A 23,302-nucleotide genomic window follows, 5' to 3' on the forward strand; every position below is an offset into this window, starting at 1 on the left:
TTGTAGCTTTGCTGACAGCCCAACTTCAAAACTGGATATTAATTGTCACCCTTACGTTAAGAAAGGGAGGCGCCGTGGGAAATAAAGAGAAAGCCATACACCAAGGGTTAAACATGGCAAATGTGTATGAACAAGACCAGATGGATTGATTATGGGGTCTTCCTGACGTTCTCCCCTTCTGTGGCTAGGGAGGATACGTTTACTTCTTATGCTTACGGAGATAGGAGAGCAGTAATAAGAGAAGGCAGTAGCGGTTCATGGAAGTGAACAGAGGCCCCCGAGACAGTTCACATCAGGAGAAGGTTGAGAAGTTGAAAGCATTGGAGTCTATGTTAAAGTTGAGGATAGCTTTGCGGTGGTTTTCTGCTTATCATATTAAATACGGGCATTTTTCTATTTGAGTATTTTGTTATTCAAATCACAGAATAATCCACGCCAAAGTTGATGTAGTACATAGAATTGAGACCCAAGCTCATTTCTAGGTCATCCTGGTGTGTGCAGAAGGATTTCCCTCCAGTGGCAAAGGCAGCAAGCATCTGGCTCACAAAACCTGTCCACTCCCAGCAGGAGAGGAGAAACTGGGAGGGGCTGGGGTGCGGGGGAGCGGTGGGCAGTGGCTGTGTTTGGCTGGAGGTCTGCTCTGAGAAGGAAATCCCCTAGGCACTGAGCAGATGGGGCTCACATGCATGACTAAACTATCTTTAAAGCCGGGGCCTGGCAGCTTTTTATTGCCTTGTAAAAGTGAATCCAGGCATATACCAGAACCAGTCCCACTTGCTTTTTGTTCTGGCATCGGTACGGCTTTACAGGTTCTAAAGCCTGGCCCCAGCTGAGCACAGAAGCCAAGTGACTAATGGTCGCTTCAACTGGATACAAATTCAGACGTGCATCTATCAAAGACGATGTTAGTTCTCAATGAGGGGACACACATACACCTATACACACACACACACACACACATATATATACATATATATATATACATACATTTATTATATATACACTGGGGTGTGGAAAGTGCTAAAGATTGATCTTAGGGAATACTCATGTCCGCACACACGCACACACATACATTTATTATTATACACTTTGGAGCATAAAAAGTGCTAAAGTTCTATCTTAGGAGGATATCCATACATGCGCGCGCCCGCACACACACACACACACACACACACACACACACATCCATCACACATATATACACTTTGGGGCATGAAAAGTGCTAACGTTCCATCTCAGGGAAATACCATGTTAAGAGAGCCCTCAGCCATTAAAACACATCCCTATGTCCCTATGTCTACATATTTTAGGACATTACTGGCTAACTGCTGTTTTTAAGGATTTAAATCACCGTGTGCTCTTTAAATAACCAATTTCTGTGGACTCTGAAGACTTTTGAATACTGACCTTGCAGATTTTCATTCAAACTATTATAGGAGCTTTAGTTTTGTGATTTAAAAGAAACAGCTCCTGATTGGTTCCCCCCAAGTCTCCTGGCTATCACCAGATGGCTTACCCTTTCATTGCAGGGATTATCACATCCTGTCTTACACACCCCAGCTCTCCTTGAAGATTTCCACCCAACATGAACCTCTTTTATTTTGGACTAAAATGAGGTTTTAGAAAATCAGTACTTGCATTGATTAATTGATTCAAGTTACAGATAGATAAACCCCGACATCATTTTAATTGATCCAGGACAGTTCGTTCCGCAGGAAGGACAATAGGGCTAATTGATGGGAAGTGTACTGACGCTTGTATCGTTAATGTCATGTGCGTTTCCCTACAAAGCATATCCTTCCTGTGGTGTAGGGAGTGTAAATTATGTCCCACAATTGCTGTGATGGACTCGGGTGTACATTTACTAAGTCACAGCATGTGCCAGACACGTCACTAGGTGTCCTGAAAAACGAATGGATTGCAAATTAATTTCTTTCAAATATGTATATGTTATGACAAATATATATATCAGTAAATTTTCATTCTGGCATTATTATTAAAGACTTAAGAAATACTATAGTTTGAATATTGGCTGTCCCCCATTTGCTCATGTGTTTAAAGTGATACAATTTGGAGGTATTGGAACTTTTAGGGGGTGGGACCTATTGGAAGCTTTTTAGATTTGGGGGAAAATGCTCTTGAAGGGAAGTGGGAGCCACAGCATCCTCTCTACTTTTTTCTTTTGCGTTCGAACTGTAGAGTTAGCGCTTTTGCTCTGCGGCACTCTGCAACCGTGATGCGCTTGCCTGTCATGGACCAGAGCTATGGCATCAGGCCACTTGCTCAGGGACCAGAGCCACGGCACCAGGCCACTTGCCTCCACTGAGTCAGAACATACCTTTCCAGTTAATTGCTTCAAATATTTCATATAGTATTGAAAGCTGGCTAACACAATAAATGAAACTAAAATCTCCAAAACAAATATAACAAGTTAAGGAAGCTTAAGTATATAAAGCCAGTGTAAATACCTGAGTATACTATTTCATAGAGAAAATGAAAATTGAAATACTGTGGTAGTCAATAAGAGTGAATTGATTTTATATATAAAAAAAAAACCACTAAAAGATCCATCTTCAGCTTTACAGTTTTAAAAAACATGATAGTAATCATCACAAATACCAGGGAATCCTTTTTTCCTCTTTTTTTTTTGGTTTTGTTTTACAAGATAGGGTTTCTCTGTGTAACAGTCCTAGTTGTCCTAGAACTCATTCTGTAGACCACAATGACCTCGAACTCAAAGAGATCTGCCTGCCTCTGCTTCCTCAGTGTTCCAATTAACGGCTACCACTGCCGGCGCTATTGGGCAATCTTACGAAAGTTTCCCAATATAGATGAAGGAACAGTTTTCAGATTCGATTTCAAACTGAGTTTTACTATGGCAGGATATCTTCTCACAATGTAAGCATCTTTAGTCTCCTATCACTAACATAATCTAGATTTCTATCATCTTAACATGTTAACTTGCCACTATTTAAGACATGGTCTAAGGATCTTTGCCTCTTAATTTGTTCCCTTGCCTGAAACTTTACATGACTGTCTTCCATGTTGTTGATCCAGCTTTCTCTTTGGAAGGAGGAGAGCATGAATTGTGAGCAGTTCAGGTTTTTGGAGCTAGGCGGAGCTGAAGGAGAGTCGCGCCAACACCTCACGTGTTATGTGACATTGGCTTCTGTTTTTCTACCACAATGCATGTAGAGCATAAAGAGAACTCAAGGCAAGAGATGCATCTCTATCATGACACGCTAAAATGCCTCGGTATTTCATAGAGCAAATCCTCCGAAGCCACACGTGACATGGCCTTGGCAGGAAGCCGACTGATCACCTGAGCATTCTTCCTTGCTCAGAATCTTAACTGCATTGAATGGCTTTCACTGATAGCCTTACACTTGATCTTAGCCAAAAGGCTGAGAAGCCATCGTTACCTTTAAAACCAAGCTTTGTGGTGATAATAATATAGGTTATAGTTTTAAACTCTTTTTCATTAAAAACTTCTTAAGCTGACTCTATTTCCAACATAATCTTGAAAATAACACTTCTTAAAATATCGCAAATATACTTTATACAAAGTGCACCACTTAAACATTTTGGAAATTGCAATACTTAACAGTATGCCATGAAATCCTATGGCTATCCCCCAGAAGAGTATTCTCAGCAGTTAGTTTCGTAAGCAATGTATGATATATTTGGATGTTTCACATATAACATTAATTTTCCACTTTAGAAAAAGGTAAAATTACATTGAACCTGCCATAACTGTCGATTTGTTAAGGTTCTGGGATGTCAGAGTGGAGGGAATTTGAGCTTCATTTCATTACAGAGAACAAGCCTTGCTCCCAGAGCAGAAGAAGAAAAGAGGTAACCAGACATGATTAGGCAAAGTGCATCAGTCCCAAAGCAGCTCTATGCCACACAGTACCGTTGGCCATGGAAGGAATAGGAAAGTCCCTGGAGGTAAGTGACAAGAACCCAAGAGCTAAGTATCAGCACATTGGCCAGGAGACAACTTCAGTCTGCCTCCAGGGAATGACAAAGCAGGGCTTGAAGTACCCCAGCTGGACGATCACCTGCTGCTGTGCCTGGCTTGCCATGTGGGTGCAGGGCACCTGAACTCAGGTCTCCATGCATGCACAGCAGGCTCTTCCCTAAGTGAGTTATTTTCAAGCCCTTGCAATAAAACTTTCATGCAGTGAGAGCTGTCAGCTACCAACTGAGTGCCAAACACAATGAACCTGCAGAGCTGCCTTCCTGCTCAGGACTTCCCTTGCAAAAGCCCCCAGTTCCTGCTGAAACCAAGGCCTTGAGAGGTTCCCCTAAATTCTGAGCCAACGTAAATAGCAACCCTTTCCCGGTAAAGAGGGGGTTAGTAGAAAGCCCCGAAGAGAAAAAACGAGATGTAAAGGCATGTGTTCACAAGAGACACAGCCGACCTCCCAGGTGGCTGTGTCTCCTTCCATGGCTTGCTTTCCCTGGGGCGAAGAAGGAAGAAATCAAACATAAGGAGGAGGTATCCTGATGGACTGGAGGGATTCTGGCCCCTGCTCATACCACACTTGCAGATTCAGAAATGAACTGCATAGGAGAGACAAACAATAGCGTTCACTCGTCAGCTTATTTTTAGAAAACATTTGCATGAAGCAAATCCCCATTACTACAGAGCCCATTCATTCAAGGTGTCTCCTAATTTGGATATGGGCCAAACGTTCAGAATATTATCAAGATAAAATACTTTTCAGTAGATTGAGGAAAGAAGCGGTTGCTTGTGACTGTGCTGTGAACTCATAGATGTTGATTTCAAGAATATCACGAACACTTGTACTTGAAAACATTATCTGTTCGTGATGAAACATCACACTCTCCGTTCATCATCTCAGTCACTCTCTCCTCCTTGGCGGAATGTGTGTGTGCGCATATTCAGACATGGCAGAATGTTTGCCATGATCTGGAATTTAGATTGAATAAAAGGGCACATGTTTCCCGCAGTGGAGCTGAGTGCTTGCCTAGCACGCACAAGACCCTGGCCTCAATCTCCAGGAAAGAAATTGCTGGCTGTTTGTAAATCTTAGGATTTTTATCTCGTTTCATAGACAAGAATTTGTAAATGTTATTATCATCACAGCTTCAGTTGTGTGTTATCAAGTCGTAAATACATCTTTTAGGTGGAGCTATTTATTACATGCTATTTGCTCTGACCTCTTCCACTGGTGACATTTTGGGTGAGAATTCTGGATAAAGATCCCACTCCTGACTTTCCTAATTGCGTGGAACAATACAACTATCTTTGCCTATTGCAGTGTGCCAAATGTGCTATGACTAAATGATGGTCAGCTTCCTCCCATCCTCCCATTAAACCAGTGGTTCTCAGACTTCCTAACACTGCAACCCTTCGATATCCCTTCCTAACAATGCAACCTCATGTCATAGTGACCCCAACCATAAACTTATTATCCTTGCGACTTCATAACAGTGATTTGCTACTGTGATGAATCGTAACGCAAATAACTGATATGCAAGATATCTGATATGTGACCCTCCCAAGGGTTGTGACCCACAGCTGAGAATCCCTACATTAACGAAGGCTGGGCGATGGTAACATGTGGGAGAATTTGTCTAGTCCGGCTCCTCAGTTTGCTGCAGGAATGCCATCTTTGTTCCTGAGATTGAATTACAGGCAGGCTACCATGGTCGCCTGGCATTTCTGTGAGTGTAGGGGATCTGCACTATGGTGACCACGTTTGTGAGGCAAGCATGGTACCCACGAGCCACATACCCAGCACCTAACCTTGTCCTTTAACACACGTAATTCACTCATGTAGGAAAATTGAAAGTATAGAACTCATCAACAGTATTTACTATTTTCCCTTGGCTCATATCTTATGATCCCATAAAGCATTTTTCATAAAATTCCAAAGATCGTTACATTAATAATATTGCTAATGACAGAGGTTCTTGCCTTCACTTTGGATAACAGCTGTAGCTAGGAAGCGAGTTAAAATAATTATATTAACTCAGGAAGAAGCCTATTTCTACAATGGTGACTTTCGATCGAGGGACCCAATCAGTTCCATCATCATGTGCTCAACTTCTGGGGTCCCTCCTCCTCCTCCTTCTTCCCTCCTCCCTCTTTCCCATCCACTCATCATATTATTCACCATATAATACCACACAATTCTTCTGTCACTATATTGTAGCATGTGTCTCATAAACAAATTATCTGGACTTTATCTTCTTCATTCTACGTTGTTCTACTCACTGAAAGTCATTCACCCCATCCTAAGTGTTTCTAATGTTCCAAGTAATTAATCTCTACCATACAGAAAAGCATAGCAGAAAGCATATGAGACGTTCTTGCATGAGACTTTCTGGAGGGAAAAGAGAAAGCAAGTTCATCAAGAACTTGAACAGCAGGATTAACAAGGGCATCAGCACGTGAGACACTGTAAGGAGTAGAGGAAGGGGGGCCCCCAGCAACTGCTGACTTTTAATCCCAACTTTCCAACAAAAGTCAGAAAACTTAACAGGAGAATCTGTCAATTGTAACTCTGGTTGAATGAAAGCTTTCCCCATAGTCAACTTAAATCTATAAAAATAAAAATTAGCTTATAACATTTGGCCCTATAAATTCTATTCCTTAAATTCAGATTCACACATATCCAACACAATGGCACATGCTCACGTATTTCTAAAGTTCATCATTTCTGATCAGAGTGGAGCATGCACCCTCCCTGTATCTGTGTGTCCAAGCACTGGCAACCATCAGTATGCACAAGAGACACATTTCATCCCCTAGTATCTTGTAGATACCGGGTGAGTATGCCTCCTCAGAAACATGGGACCAATAGTGCTTCAGATTTTTCCCTCTCCTCAGATTCCCGTGTGTGTGTGTGTGTGTGTGTGTGTGTGTGTGTGTGTGTGTAGTGAGATATCTGGGGCATGGGACAGAAGGGTAAACAGAAATCCACTTACAATGATGAGTATCTCCCACCCATAAAGAGATAGCAAACAAGAGTGGTGAGCATATACTTTAGAACTGCAATCCATCCTGCTTGGGCATCATCCCCACACTGCAGAAGTTTTAGATTTGAGAGTATTTAGAGTTTAGATTTTCAAATTAGAGCTATACAATGTAAAGAAGGGATATTCAGCACACTTTTGGTTTAATATGCAACTGTATTATAAAGACATTCTAAGACTATTTTTGAAGCATTTATAGGTTTTCTTTGGGGGTTTCTAATACATAAATTAACTATATATTCCAGTTTCTCCCCAGTAAGAACATTACTATGCACGTGGAACATTCCTTAACTGGGAAACACAATTCACAATATAAAAAAAAAAAAAAAAAACAACTCTTTTTGACCGTTTGTCATGATTGTCAAAGTAAAATTCCCTATCTGACCTCATATGATCGATTACAGGTAAAACACGGGTGAAGTAAAAATGATATATAAATTATGTTCATGTATATTTCTGTGTGAGTCATTAAAAAATGTTTACAAGTGGGTTCTAACTTCATTTTCATGTACATGAAAACTAAATCAAACTCCTAGTTTCAATTCATATCCCCATCCATGAAACTTTTTTATGCAATTTCATCTAAGTAAGAAATCAAAAAGTAAGAATATAAAGGCATGTAGGTTTAACTGAGAACACAGGATGGAAATATTTCCAAATTTTTATATTACTTTCTCAATAAGCAGTGAGAGCTTTAAAATGGCATTAATTTGTAGTAATCTTACAGAATAGGTGTCCTGATTTTGTGCATCAAAACATTTATGCAAATCGCAATAGTACAGCGATATGGCTATAAACACTCTTCAAATATTTTTGAAGTAAAATCTATCCTCAAAGATTGAAGAAGTGTTCACACTTAAGACATTCAAACTATACTTAGTCACCACTAGTGGGAATTCTAAAATACATTCTGAAGACTGGAAGTGGAGTTTTCACTTGTTTTGTTTTGATTTATTTCTTATTATTTATCTATTTATTACTTATGCCTCCACTCCAGAAGAGGGCATAAGATCTCATCATAGATGGTTGTGAGCCACCCTGCGGCACTGGGAATTGAACTCAGAACCTCTGGAAGAGCAGTCAATGCTCTTAACCACTAAGCCATCTCTGCAGCCCCTAGAAACAGAGTCCTGAAAAGTGTGACATCTAAATCTGAAGCTGGGTGGAGAAGGGGTACTTCACCATTTCACTGCTAGCCATACCACTCTGGCGTCCACTAACCAGCGCCATGCCGCGGCTACCGCAAACCGCACTGTGGTAAGTGCACGGGAATCATGCTCTCTGTAACCCAGAGCTATGGTTTCCTCGAAGGCACAAGTGCACTCTCACTAAGCAGAACATAAACAAAGCGGGGACACTCACATCAGCCAGCTGAGTCACGCCGCTCGCTGTCTTTGCCAGTGTGACCAGGTCTTCTTGCATCTTATCCACCCATGACTTGATGCTGTGGAACCAGAAGAAAGAAGGCTCTGTCAGAATTCTAGCCATCATGCTAACTCGGTCATGTTTTACAAACATACTTCACATAGTTAAACATTTATTCGCCCTCCCGGTTCCCATGGAGATCGTCTTCCCATTCCACCTTCAAACGGAGCACAACAGTCAACCAAAGCAAGCATGTCGAACCTTTATTACAATGGGGATTTTATTTTCAAAGTTTATGTTTGTTGGATTTGTGTGTTCCCATTTGCTTCTTTCATTTGCATACAAGCATCCCCTTTCTGAATGCTCAAAGGCCTCCGAATCAAAATGAGAAGAACGACAGGGGCACCTTGGGAATCCAGAGGGGAAATATTTGCTCACCCATTAAAATTTCATGGAAATAGTTACTAAGAACAGTATTCAAAAATACACATAAACTTCATTTTCTAATCATAACGTGAGGATGTAGAATAATGCCATCGGTTTTAACCATGGGAAATCACAAGGTTACAAATATCTCAGTATACAAAGGCTAAGGGCCTTTATTTCCCCAGTGGCACTGAGGTTCTGACAGACTCAGCAGCTACCGTAGTTTTCAAAGCAATGTTTTACATGAAAACTGTTTCTTCGGAATGCAAGCACAAGTATTTTCAGACACATTCTTGTAAGTAATGCAGTCAATATCTTGAAACATGAACTATTAACATCACTACACTTTAGAACTATGTAAATCCTGGAAGCACCCACTCGCCAGCATTCTAATGACCACAGCTGAATGTCCACTTCATCCCTGTGAGGATGCATAGCAGGCTGCAGGTTGCCCCCATGTAGCCTGCTTCTCCGGGAACACATCGGAACTATGGATACCCCAGTAGGAAGGCTTCGGAGATGATTTATGTTTGAATCTGAATCAGGGAGAGTGAAGTATGTGTGTCTTCTCTTTCTTTGACATGAATTCCGACAGTTCATCAAATCCTCATCTTCATTTCAGAAACAGATAAAGAAAATAAAGCACCACGTGAAAAAAGAGATTGAAATACTGTCTAGGGGAACACAGAAAAGGAGTTGAAAGAAGGAAAAAAAAGCCGATCAAAGGATGATTACATCCTGATTCACAGGGACAACGAACTGCTTAGTAAAGAAAACACAGCAAAACCAAGAACAGCTTCACACAGATAAAATCAATATAAATATTTGTTCAGCTATTCTGTATGAATTGGAGAGAAAAAGGTAAGTTATCAAAAAGAGCATGAAATAAAATTGACAGGACCATCAAAATAAATGTTGTAAGTAATGTCATCCTAACATTACAATGCATCCTATTTATGAGTGGGTATACATATCTGAAAGCAGTATAAACACCAACTCAATCTATATTATTCTATTGTTATTACATAAACACAACTGTGCCTGCTTTTATAACTAGAAGGAAAACATACATTCGTCTATAGGCAGGAGCAAAGACTATACACAGTGATTTTTTCCCTCACTTTTTAATTTTATTTCTTTAAAAAAGAAAACAAACTATCTTTTTTCATTTTACATAACAATTCCAGTTCCGACTCCCTTCCCTCCTCCCATTCCTTCCACTTACCCCCCTCACCCCCTCCATCTACTCCCCAGAAAGGGCAAGGCACATTGTTCTGAGGAAGGACCATGGCCCTCCCCACTATATCCAGACTGAGAAAGGTATCCATTCAAGAGAATGGGTTTAAAAAAGCCAATACAAGCAGCAGGGACAAATCCTGGTGTCACTGCCAGTGGCCCCTCAGTATGCCCCAACCATACAACTGTCACCTGTATTCAGAGGGTCTAGCTTGGTCCTATGCTAGTTCCTTCCCTGTCTGATCTGAGTTGGTGAGCTCCCAACTCAGGTAATCTGTTCCAGTGGGTGTCCCCATCATGGTCTTGACCTCTTGCTCCTCCCACTCTTCAACTGGAATTTGGGAGCTTCGCCCAGTGCTCCAATGCAGATGGGAATGCAAACTTGTACAACCGCTCTGCAAATCACTATGGTGATTTCTCAGAAAATTAGGAGTCAGTCTATCTCAGTACCCAGCAATACCACTGTTGGGCATATACCCAAAGGACTCTCAATCATACTACAAAGACATTTATTCAACTATGTTCACAGTAGCATTATTTGTAATAGCCAGAACCTAAAAAAAAAAAAAAAAAACCTAGATGGCCCTCAATTGAAGAATGGATAAAGAAAGTGTGGCACATTTACACATCAGGGTACTACTCAGAGGAAAAAAAAAAATAAACAAGGACATCTTGAAATTTGCATGCAAATGAATGAAATTAGAAAATACCATCCTGAGTGAGGTAACCCATACCCTGAAAGATGAACCTGGCATGTACTCACTCATAAGAACTATGTTTTACAGTGCTAGCTGTAAAACAAAGAATAACAAGCCTACAGTCCACGACCCTCGAGAAGCTAAGTAACAAGACGAACCCTAAGAGAAACATATATACACCCACCTCCGAATGGGAAATAGACAAGTTCTCCTGAAAAAAAAAGGGGGGGGGAGCATGGGGGTGAGGGGAAGGGAGGGCAGAGGGGAGGAGGAGGGAAGAGAACTTGAGGAAACAGGATACTCGAGATGAAGAACAGAGATGAGAGAAGGGAAAGGGATATTTTGATTGAGGGAGCCATAGAACCTTCATCCAGACAGTGATTTGTAATTCATATCAGACTTTCGGTGCTATACCCAGTTACTAAGTCAGTCCTAGACTCCAGACAGGATGAATCATCTTTCAAATAGGATTCCTCACACTGACAAGTTGTAATAAAGGTTAGGCATACCTTAGCTGGGGGGGACAGGGGATAAAAAAGGAGAAAGAGAAGGTGAACACACGTGTGCGTGTACGTGAATATAGTCAGCTCCTGAACACTGATCTATGGCAAACTGATCCATCTGTGTGCAGCCGGCCACCTGAGCGCACTGTCACAGGGATGTCCGCAGAGGTGAACCATGCATATTTAGGCTGAGAAGTTATTCAGATCCCATCCAGTCTTCTCTGCCCCAACTGACAAGCTGTCAGAAATGCTTTAGAAGGGCGAGCTTCCTTTTTGATAGATACTGTTTTTTTAACTAGCACCTGGTTTTTCTTAAAATATTATAGAAGCTGGAAGAAAATCGGAGAATATAGCATTTATATGAAATAAGTTATAACACATACCACTAAAAACAATTTCATATTTTTCTATTTCTTTAGATATATTCTATCCAATAGGCACCAGTACATGCTAAAAAGAATACTAAAAGACACAGAGAGATTCAAGTTGAAATTAAAACTAGGTCTGGGGAAAGGAGAAAAAGAATAAGAAGAATATGGTGTGTGGGATATGTTGGTGTGTTTTTGGTGCCTGGAGAGAGGCATTCAATGCCTAAACACTAAGGTGCAGAGGCCGGAAGAACTGCAGGAGAAAGAAAGGCCCAGCACAAAGCTCCAATCAACATGATTCTTATGTTTATTTTCAATTCATTTGTGTGTTGTTCTTTTACTAGTTTATTTTTGTTTTGTTTTGAGATTTTTGTTGTTGTTGTTGTTGTTGCTGTATTTCGACACAGGGTTTCTCTGTGTAGCCCTGGCCGGCCTCGAACTCACATTGATCTGCCTGTCTCAGCCCCCCAGTGCTGAGATTAAGGGTGTGTGCCACCACTGCCTGACAATGCATGTGTTTTAAATAGGCTTGTTTAAGGTTCATTTTCCAGTTGCTTGATAAAACACCCTGATAAAGGAAACTCAACCAAGAAAGACTCATTGTAAAAAGCTGAGCTCAAGGTCCAGTCTATCATGGTGAGGATGTGGAGGAGGCAGGAGCTTGAAGCAGCTGGTCCTGCAACATCCACAGTCAGGAAACAAAGAGATGAATGCATGCTGCTTCTCAGCTCTTTGATCTTGACTACACCATCTAGGATCCCCTGCCTAGGGAATGATCCCACCCACAGTGAGCAGGTCTTCTGGTTTCAATTAAAGTAATCAAGAAAATACCCCACGGGCATAGCCAGAGGCCCATCTCCTAGGTACCTCTCTATTCTTTCAAGATGGCCACTAAGAGAAACAACCACAGAATCTTAGACATGACTGTCACAATACTTAAGAAAAAAATTCTAGCATCCAACATATAGGTTGTATCATAAACAAGAGAAGATAAAAATGTGGAATAAAAATTCAGAAATAGCAAAAAATAAAAACACAAAAATGGGGAATGGGGGAGCATGATGCATGGCGCGAAGAGAAGCTACTTCTTCCATGCAAACGGGAAGGAAAACGTTAGGAGTTGTGAGGCCAGCGGAAACTATTGGAAGAACTGGAGGAAAAGGTTGAGATCACTAGCTCCACTTAATTCTCCCGATTTCCTGTGTAACGAAGCAGGCATTATCTGTTTATCAACAGTGGGCCAGAAAGGACCCTGGAGGTTGGAAAGATGGCTGAAGAGGACTGAAGGCTTCAAAAGACACTGGAAGATCCCATGTTCACAGGTGCTAAGCAGCATGGCTATGTAAGCATCACACCAGCATGGGCTGCAGGTTCCAGGATCGCTGGAAAAGTCACTCCCTGAGTGTGGGTCAGACACCAGCAGGCGCAAAAGAAGGCAAGGAAAGGGAAGGGAAGGTTCTAACAACTCAGAGCTCAGCTGAGTCCAAACAGCAAAGACGGCTAAAATAACCAATAAAACGTTAATACTATATCCAGAAAGTACTTATTCACTAAATCTTTTTCCTACAGAATCAAACACCCTGTAATAATATTGCAGTGAAATACTGTAGATTAGCAAATTCCAGACTTTTCTTCATGCTTTTTAGTTTTTCATCCTAGCAGCTTTATAAAAAGATCTTGCTGTTCACAGTAAATGTTGTAAGAGGACTGAAGACACATATTTCATTTTTAGTCACTTTAGACAATAAATACATGCTGTCCAAGAGCAAAGACCTGAGCTGGAACTAGAGCTCAGGGAGAGAATCTTCTCAGATTGTGGGACAGCTCAGTTACTAAAGTGCTTGCCATATAAGTTCAGATACGCGTGCTTGACGGCACAGGCATGTCTTTAATCCCACCAGTCGGGAGGCAGAGGGAGACAGGCCTCTGTGAATTCAAGGCCAGCCTGGTCTACATAGTGACTTCCAGGACGGCCAGAACTACATAGTGAGACCCTGTCTCAAAAAGAGAAACAAAACAAAACCAGATCCCCAGGTGTAAACACCTGGGAGCAGTGGCATGCCTGTGGTGCTGCCAAACTCATGCAAACACCTGGGACGGGGGGAATGATGCATGCCTGTGGCCCCAGCACTCATGCACACACCTGGGGCAGTGGTGCATGCCTGTGACCCCAGTGAGTACTGGTGAGGCAGGGAGACTTCTGAGCCCACTAACCAGCCAGACGAGCCAAAGAAACATGGAGAGTGACCGAGGAAGCCTCCGTATGTATGTGCACATACACCTATCACACCCATGTACCAATTCGTATGAGAAAATACCTCGTTCTTCAAGAACGAAGGCTGGCTTCATTCCTCAGGTGACAGGAGGTGACACTGTCACACTAAGAATACACAGGGTGGCAGACTGAGCGAAATGAGCACGCTGGCAAAATCAACTCCAAGCCTGAGGTACGGCCCAGGAATGTACACAATGCCATGGATTCTTACCCCTCCCCAACCTCAGGGCCCACACTGCTCCAGCGACCCTGGACATGCTCTGCCTACAGCTCCCCTAACCCCATTCCTGGGTCTCTTCTTCTATGTTAATGTCTTGTGATTCCTCTTCATCCTCCCAAAGTTAAATAGAATCCTTTACGAACAAAGTTAAATAGAATCTTGTCTTATTGCTTAAGATTCCAGTCTCACGCTTCAACTAGGACTTTCACCTGTCTAACAAAAATTAGAATGTTTATTGAGTGTCATGGTGAGAAATTGGGTGCTGACTTTTACTGGGTCGCTAGAACACAGTTCACAGTTACTAGCAAAGTTCCAAGTGTCTACTGTTTTCTACAGAGTCCATGTCACAGGAAGCATCCACCAAGATACCTGCAAAGATGAGGCGAATATCTTCTTGAATAAGCAAAACATCATTTATGTCTATTTCATTTTATGGCACACAAATGGCCAAAATTTGAAAGGGACAGCATATAAAATGTTTACATTTTCCTTGAGTTTGAAAGACAAGGCTACCATTAATGCTCCGTTTGAGGCTGAATTCGTGGCTGGCACAGCAACCTTCACATAATCCTGTTCTCAAAAAGCAAGAAAAAAGCTAATCCGTATCATTTTGTACGTACTTGAGGAACACCAAATGCAGAAAAGCCAGATTACACCCCATTTAATCTATTGTAAAGTGCAAAGTTGAGTAGACAGTGTCGATCTATCGATTGAAATGTTCTAAAAGCTAAGCCGAGGAGAGAATTGGCTTGGTTGAAACCGTGGACTCCCGGTGAGAGCTAAGAACTGTCGTAATAACAAGACCCCAACAATGCTTGCCCTGCTGTCTCTGCTGACGTGGGTAAACCCTGTGGAAAAATAGGCGAAGTGTCGAAAACACAGACGCGTTTCTCCTACACCTTTCTCCATTCACTCCACTAGCAATTACCATGGAGACAGAAAAAGAAGGTGGCATACAGCGCAGAGGAAAGGGAAGAGAGCATACCACAGTGAGGAGCCGTAGGAGGGGAGCGAGCCTGAAAGATCCAGGCACCACTTCAGGCCTTTGCCACTCTTTTTAAGCAATATTTTTTTTACTTAACCAAAGTGAATGAAAGACACAATGATGTCTTAAGGAGGTGGGAAATAATTAAAATGTCTACATACATAGCAAAATGACCATTTCGACTGTGCTAATATACAAATAACATGTTCATAAATCTAAGCAATAAGGTATTTCAAAAGTAAAGTGTTCTACTGGCTATAAATACTTTACCAATGCTGAACTGCTCCTGTTTTTGTTACATAATAAACCACCCACAGTGCCTCTCTAATTGGATAAAAATAGCAGTAAGCAAGCTAAGGATCTAGATAACCAAGGCATACCAACAAACTAAATATGCGTTTCTGAAAACATGGTGTCAGTACACAGATGCGTGTGTCTGAGTGGAATCAAGTCACTTGGCATCCAGTTTGTACCACAGGACCATCGTGAGATGGGTGAGATGCTCCGGGAGAGCTCGCTCAGTCCTGAAATTACTGGCGATTCAAGCGTTTCCAGTAACTCTGCTGCTCTCTCAGAAAGAGGCTGTTGCAACTTGTGAGATGCTTGTGGATTCAATTTCATTTTTATCCAGCGGAATCCTGGGAAACCAGATAATGATGTGATCACACTAATCGGAGTAGAAAGGCAAAGGGCTGGAGACGGGAGACAACGCTGTATCAAGAAAGCAAGCTCATCCTCCGCTGTCCATGTGTCTCTGTTCCATTGGCCTTGGTATCCACTTTGCAGCTAAGCATATTCTCAGCTTCCAAAGGGCAAAGAGTCTCCCTGACACTGACTTTGCCATCTTGGATTCATTTTTTTGTTTTATCTGCACGTTCTAAATTAGTTAGCTAACAGTTTCTGCCTAAACTGCTGCAATTCGTTTCAGGGTTCCAGAAAATAACCCAAATGCTTTCAGGGTTGACGTTAAGCTCGCATGGCCATCAGCTAGCCAGGGGGCGGGGCGGAGGCACACGTGGGGTTTGCTCCCCAAGCACTGAGCCCTCTATGCCTTTTATCTTTCAGCATCGCAGGCTGTGACAACCTCCAGCGCCATCCCTGCACAGCCTGGCGCCAACTGGGATGTCCCACATGGCCACACAATCTGTTGCTGGTGTTTCCATGAACCGAATGAGCTGAATTCCTAACTGCTCATTACAAACTCTCCATTCATTTTATTGGAGACCTCGCCTTTGGGTTTTTCATTTATAGTTTCCACGGGCCGTTGAAAATGAGCTCACAAAACTTAGTTTAGCCTAGTTCAAGCATGCAAGCATTACTTAATGTCAGGACAAAAGTTTCCCCATGTCCCGTTCTCTCAGTGATTATGTGAGCCATCAAATATTTCTAGTACTGCAAAATCCTCAAACGCTTATTAATACAGGGACACCAATCTAAATGAAAATTCCTAAACCGGGCGGTGGTGGCGCACGCCTTTAATCCCAGCACTCGGGAGGCAGAGGCAGGCGGATCTCTGTGAGTTCGAGACCAGCCTGGTCTACAGAGCTAGTTCCAGGATAGGCTCCAAAGCCACAGAGAAACCCTGTCTCGAAAAACCAAAAAAAAAAAAAAAAGAAAAGAAAAAGAAAATTCCTCTCCCCCAGTACGCGTTCTGTCTGCAGCCAGCGGACTTACAAGCTTCACGTGATAACATGTCACTTTTGTCCCTTTCCATAATCATGCTTTCTTTGAAATCATCTTTCTTAAGTTTGTCAGCTCCAGCTCCCATTCCCAACCACCTCTCCAGGCTGCTTCAGGTTCCGCTCCCATTCAAGCCAGATCCTCAGAATCTCACAAATCTTTCTTCCTCGATTCTATACCCGGCCTGCCCTACAAAATAGCATACAGTGGTATGGTGTCCTGGGTCAGCACTGTGTCCAACACAACATTTAGTTTCCTTAAACAGATGGGTGTGTGGTTCTGTATGGTGACATTGAGCGGCACAGTTATGAAAGTGTAGTGCAGACTCAGTTCGCAGCTAATGGGTCTCTAGATCATGTTTATTCCAGGAACTATTCTGAAAAGCCTCCATGCCTAAAGTCTTCAATTATTATAAAAACCTACTGAGACAGGCTCTAATGCTGAGTTTACGGATAAGAAAATGAGTTGATCACCTTCGGTTGCCTAAAATAACTGAAGGAAGCAGAATGGTTTGTCCTTAGAAAGCAATGGGATACAGTTCTTACTTCTTTCAAGTTCTATGATCTGAAACGTCTCTCTACTAATCAAGTCTCTTGCCATATCTTCTGTTTTATTAATCATGATAGCCATGAGCTCAAAGTCTGTTTCCTATGCAGAGAAAGGCAAAATGAAACTTACAGAAGTCTTTATCTTTACATGGAAAGAGAAAAGTGTGTTTTCATTCTTAACAACAACTACAAAACCCAATGTAGTCTTCCTTCACAGACTGTATAAACATGCATGTGCTTACTTACATGTGATAATGTTCCTCATATTAAATTTGTAAGACTTCTTCTGAATTAACAAAAAATTAAACAAGCACCATTTATGTTATTTACAAACAAATTTTGCTGCTTTCATTGGCATAACACAACACTGTTGGCCCACAGGAAGAGGCTCTTACATTATTCACAGAAGACACACACAGTTGACATGGGGTAGCAGTTTCAATGTGGAATCAGTTCTGATGTATGTCTGGGCAGGAGACACTCTAAGAGCAACAGTAGGGGTTTCGATAGGAATGGACCAACACGACCCCATCCAGCCTTCCAATGTCTTCAGGATGCAGTTTCACAGACACAAACAAATGCGTGAATAGCGAACCCAGGGTCCACCCTGACTGCTGGAGCTTCTCCTAAAGTACAGCCCGCAGGATAATTAGATCACAGCTGTTGCAGGGCAGCGCTTCCTCAACAATCAAAAGCTGTCAAAGCAAATATATTAACTTGCAAATAAGGAAGACAGTGGCTCAGTTCTTGAGGGCGAAAAACAAAGAATATTGCAGGTTTAGTGCGGCGCCAGGATTCACAGTCTTTGATCCTGGAAGACGGTGTTCTAGAGAACTAGGAAGGAACCCTCAAACGTGAAACGGCAAATACACGGCCAGCTCGGAAAAACAATAACTGAAATGTATTGCTTCCGACCTTTGTACCCGCCCCTCCCCCGAACGTGGCTCCCTGACCCTCTCTGCCTGCACAGCAGATGGACGGCCCCATGGAGAGAGTACCTCCTTCCTGATCTGCCCGGCGAAAACGGCACCTAGAACTTGCTTTCATATCAAGCTATATTTATGCACTCACACCAAAACGTTTTAAAAAAAATATTTTTTTTCTCCGAATTAATTAAATGTTTAAGTTCAAGTGAGCAAAGGTTGGGACCGAACACTGGCTGCTATGGCGGGAAACTGGTGCACATACTTAGAGATATCATGTGCAACCTGTGGATAAGATCGAAAGATGTCATCGTTCAAGACTTTGTTCTATGCAGTAGCTCTTGTCACACACAAAACCTAATTCTGAGAAATGGACATCTCTCTAACTGTGGGAACCAGGATGCTGGTTGCTATCGGTACCTTACAGCATCACATAACACACAAACTATGGAACAAGGCTGATCTTAAAGATCCCTTTCTCCTTGTGAAGTGGCAAAAAAGCGAAACATTTTAATGCTGATAAACCAGATTTTTCAAAGTGAATCTTTCTGAAAGATTCCTATAATAAACATTAATGGTAGGGAAATAATACATGAGTATTAAGGATGGGAAATAATTTATAAATATTAGGACAGGAAAATAATTTTAATGTTTATAGTTTATTAATTTCTCAAATTATATAACCTTTGCAAATGTTTAAATGTCAATATTACATAATGTTGACCTTTTATAACACTAAAAAGTAGGTCAAAGCGTAAGCCTTTCAATGTATACCTGGGAGAAAAAGCATCTTACGTAACTGTATCTAAATGGATTTTTCTATGTCACATGCTAGGCTAATTTAAAATACGCTATGAGGCACAATTCACGTATGTGCAGTTGCTGGGCAGGCCATGCCAATCCAAACCGAAATGTTTAATTTAAGCCTTCAATATTTGATAACTGTCTCACAATACAGAGAATCCACCCCCAGACATAGTCTCCTCATCAGAAGGAAATGACAAGATTTACTAAAACCCTGGCCTTTTCAGCAAAGGCCTCATTTATCACTGTTTATCTTCCCATTTGAGAAGACTCAGTTCACGGATCACATTGGATTCCTAAAGACAGGACACAGGGCACAGGTCCCTGCGATAAGAAGACAGCGTGGAGTTTGGTATGAGACCCTGCTGTAAGGTCCCTTAGCTCTTCTTCCTGTAGGGAGTCCTGGAGCAGCCAGCACACCAGCGGTCCACATGCAGGCTGGCAGTCTCCTGACCTCTTTCTCACTTTTAGTCATTCTGTGATTGTTCCTAATGTTCCACTCTGAGCACAGTCCAGGACAGACTTCAACAGGCCATCAAGCTGTGTAATCTTAGAGCTAGAGATGTCCAAAGCCACGTCTGTGAATCACACGTGACTCAGCAGCCTCCCACAAGCCCTGCAGTCCCCATATCCTCTCTCCAACTATTCCTCTGTCGAGAGACCCAAAGGACTCCTCAGCCCCACCTGCAAACCGCCAAGGCACCTGTGAATAGAATTGGCTGAGGGTGCCCTAGAGCCTGAAGTTACACCAGAGGAGGAAAGAAACCACTCCACCCAAGCTCCCACAGCCTGAAGAATTCTTTTCTCCTAGCCATGGCCATTGAGCAAGGTTCTGTTTTTCTCTCACGATTCTAGATCACAGCAGGAAGATGGTAGCTTAGCTTCGTGTTCTTTACTCAACATCTAACAGGTCAGAAAGGGTTCTTTGCCCAAAGTTACTTCTGCAGTCAATGCCAAAAGTAAACACTATTTTGTTACTGCTTTCTACTCTAGTTGCTATTTAATGTAGTCCTCTCATATACTATGTATGAATGTTGCTATTTAATGTGGTCCTCTCTTATATACTATATATGAATGTTGCTACTTAATGTGGTCCTCTCATATACTATATATGAATGTTGCTACTTAATGTGGTCCTCTCTTATATACTATATATGAATGTTGCTACTTAATGTGGTCCTCTCTTATATACTATATATGAATGTTGCTACTTAATGTGGTCCTCTCTTATATACTATATATGAATGTTGCTACTTAATGTAGTCTTCTCTTATATACTATATATGAATGTTGCTACTTAATGTGGTCCTCTCTTATATACTATATATGAATGTTGCTACTTAATGTGGTCCTCTCTTATATACTATATATGAATGTTGCTACTTAATGTGGTCTTCTCTTATATACTATATATGAATGTTGCTACTTAATGTGGTCCTCTCTTATATACTATATATGAATGTTGCTACTTAATATGGTCTTCTCTTATATACTATATATGAATGTTGCTACTTAATGTGGTCCTCTCTTATATACTATATATGAATGTTGCTATTTAATGTGGTCCTCTCTTATACACTATATATGAATGTTGCTATTTAATGTAGTCCTCTCTTATAGACTATATAGGAATGTTACTATTTAATGTGGTCCTCTCTTATACACTATATATGAATGTTGCTATTTAATGTAGTCCTCTCTTATATACTATGTGTGAATGTTGCCACATTAATTCTCCTCAGGCATTCATTTATTTGCTAATGTTTCATTTTGGAGACAAAATTCTGAAAACAATCTGCTGGTGCAAAAGAAATAATGGCATATTTATCATATGAACTGGTGTGTTATCAAAAGCTATACACATATGCATGTGATTATATATAGATATATAGGTATCCTCATTTTATTGTTATATCACATTGAAATTTTCAAGCAAAATTACAAAAATCAAGAAAAATAATCAAAAGTGTGCTCACATACCCAATTGCTAATGCCCACTGTCCTAGTTTCATTGCCGAGATAAAAAATACCTCAACAGAAAAAGCAACTTAAGGGAGCAATGATTTGTTTCAGATTACAATTTCAGGTAGCAATCATCACTATGGAGACATCAATGCAGAAACCTCAAAGCCCTAGTCATATCACAGTCACAGGCAAGATCAAGAGAACGTAACGCATGCGTGTGCGTGCTCACCTGCTTGTTTACCTGCGCTCAGCTTCATCTCTCTACTTGTTTAAAATTCAAAACTCACTACCTGCGCAAGGCATCACTCATAGTGGGCTGGGTCTCCCTGCATCAATTAACTTAGGATAATCACACACACACACACACACACACACACACACACACACACACACACGCATGCATTCATGCAAATGCCTATGGACCAATACAATGTAGACAGTCCCTCCTTAAGACTCTTCCCAGGTGATTCTAGTTAAAAATTAAAGCTAGTCATGGCACCAAAAAGCACACATAATATGTTACATATCTTATAATGTACGCAGCTGCTACTACAATTTTTGACTTTTTCCTTCAATTAGCCAGAATAAATTGAACGAATTAGAGCTGTATATAGGGCAAAGAGAAACTTTACATTTTCATCCTGTTATTGAAAAACAATCAACAGCCAATGGCAAAAGCTTTGACCAGGAACTGCTCAGAGTGCTCTGGAGGTGTGTCTGAGCAGATCCAGCAAGGTACTAATATGCCTGTGCTATCCCAAGGCTGCCCTTGGCTTTCGAATGCCCCGAGGATAACATGCTTGCCAGAGTCTCCAGAATATGAATCTGAGGACCAATGGCTAGTGTCCTAGAGCCAAGCAGAAGTCAGAAACTAAACATGTAGTTCCCAGGAAACAATGAGTCCCCAGCTCAGAGAGACTGCACAGGAAGGACACATAGTATGGAATGGAATCACGGTGGAGGCAGAGATGAAGGCAAGAATGTAGCAAGCACTGTAAACAGAGTAAACAAATTCAAACTCGTGATCAAAAACCAGACCAAATTCAAAATGATTAGGGATTTTAATTTTTTTAGTGTATGTGTGTAAGGTATGTGAATGTGGTGTGCATGCTTGTATTGCATCAGGAGTGTAGAGAGGTATATGTTCATGTGTGTATCTTACATATGTGAGTTTGTGTGTATAGACAGACTTCAGGTCTTTGAGATATATGGGGGGGGAGCGGGAGTGTGCACACGCATCTGTGGTTACGCATGTGTATTGGGTGTGATGTGTAAGGGTCTGGGTGGGGTATTTTATTGTTAGTTCTCTCCTGCCCCCTTCATGCCTTTTGGGTTTGAAACTCAGACCATTAGACCGGCAAAGCAAGAACCTTAGTCCCCAAGCATCTCACCAGCCCCATTAAAGACCTTTAAAGCAATCACCAAACTGGACTCTTCCTCTGGTTACATGGGAAGCCGTCAAACCTTTCACTGGGATAAAGATTTCAAAAGTTGTTGGGGTGGGATTTCTTTATTACATTAATATATTCTCTCTGTCTCTCTGTCTCGTGAAGGGTGTGTGAGCGTGTGTGTGAAGGGTGTGTGGAGGGTGTGTGTGGGTGGGTGGGTGTGTGTGTGTGGAGGGTGTGTGTGTGTGTGTGTGTGTGTGTGTGATGGATACACATATATCAAAGCAATAGGAGGACTTACAGAAATCCATTTTTCCCACCGCATAGGTTTTAGGGACCCAAGCCGTCCACACTGACAGCACCATCACCTCCTGAGCTATCCTGAGACCTTGAATTAAATCTTCTGTATTAAAACCTCCTCCTACTTCATTTCTTTGCCTGTGATTCAATGTGCTGACTGTAAGCCATGGGTGAAAAATTAATTGATCTTCTTTTTTCTTTAACATAAGAGATCTTTGTTTGTTTGTTTGTTTGTTTTGCTTGCATATTGGTTTTTTTATTTCTTTTTTTCCCCCAGGGGGAAAGGCTATCTGGTTCAGACCGACCACAATCTTGCAATGTATTTAAGAAAAGGTCTCAGACTCTCAATGTTCTTGGTGCTGCTTCTCATTTGCTGGTATTGCAGACATGTGGTACTGTGTCCATCTTTAAAATAATTTAAATAAATACTACCCCTCCCATTGTGCTCTCATAATTACTCACATTAGAGCCTTTGTCTTACTCTCTCTGTTTCATTCTTCCTAATTTTTTTTTTTTTTACAAATTTAATTTTGGAAATTTCTAAAGCAGAGTGCATTTGCCCTCTCTGGTCTTAGTTGAGGACCTCGCCCTGCCGTCTCAACTGGCC

At 41.5% G+C, this 23,302-nt stretch overlaps 1 protein-coding gene across 8 annotated transcripts in view; it reads right to left on the bottom strand.

The window, feature by feature from the left end:
• LOC121459135 (voltage-dependent calcium channel subunit alpha-2/delta-1) overlaps positions 1 to 23,302 on the bottom strand; it is a 427,825-nt gene that overhangs the window by 344,670 nt on the left and 59,853 nt on the right. For all 8 annotated transcript variants that reach the window (XM_041668668.1, XM_041668666.1, XM_041668667.1 and 5 more), the window contains exon 2: positions 8,374 to 8,455. In XM_041668668.1, the coding sequence (XP_041524602.1) occupies positions 8,374 to 8,455 (82 nt within the window). The remainder of the gene's footprint in view (positions 1 to 8,373; positions 8,456 to 23,302) is intronic.

The sequence above is a fragment of the Microtus oregoni genome, unplaced genomic scaffold (assembly GCF_018167655.1).
Source record: "Microtus oregoni isolate MIOR12 unplaced genomic scaffold, Mior012 000018F_ref0000195, whole genome shotgun sequence".
In the NCBI taxonomy this organism is placed as follows: Eukaryota; Metazoa; Chordata; class Mammalia; order Rodentia; family Cricetidae; genus Microtus; species Microtus oregoni.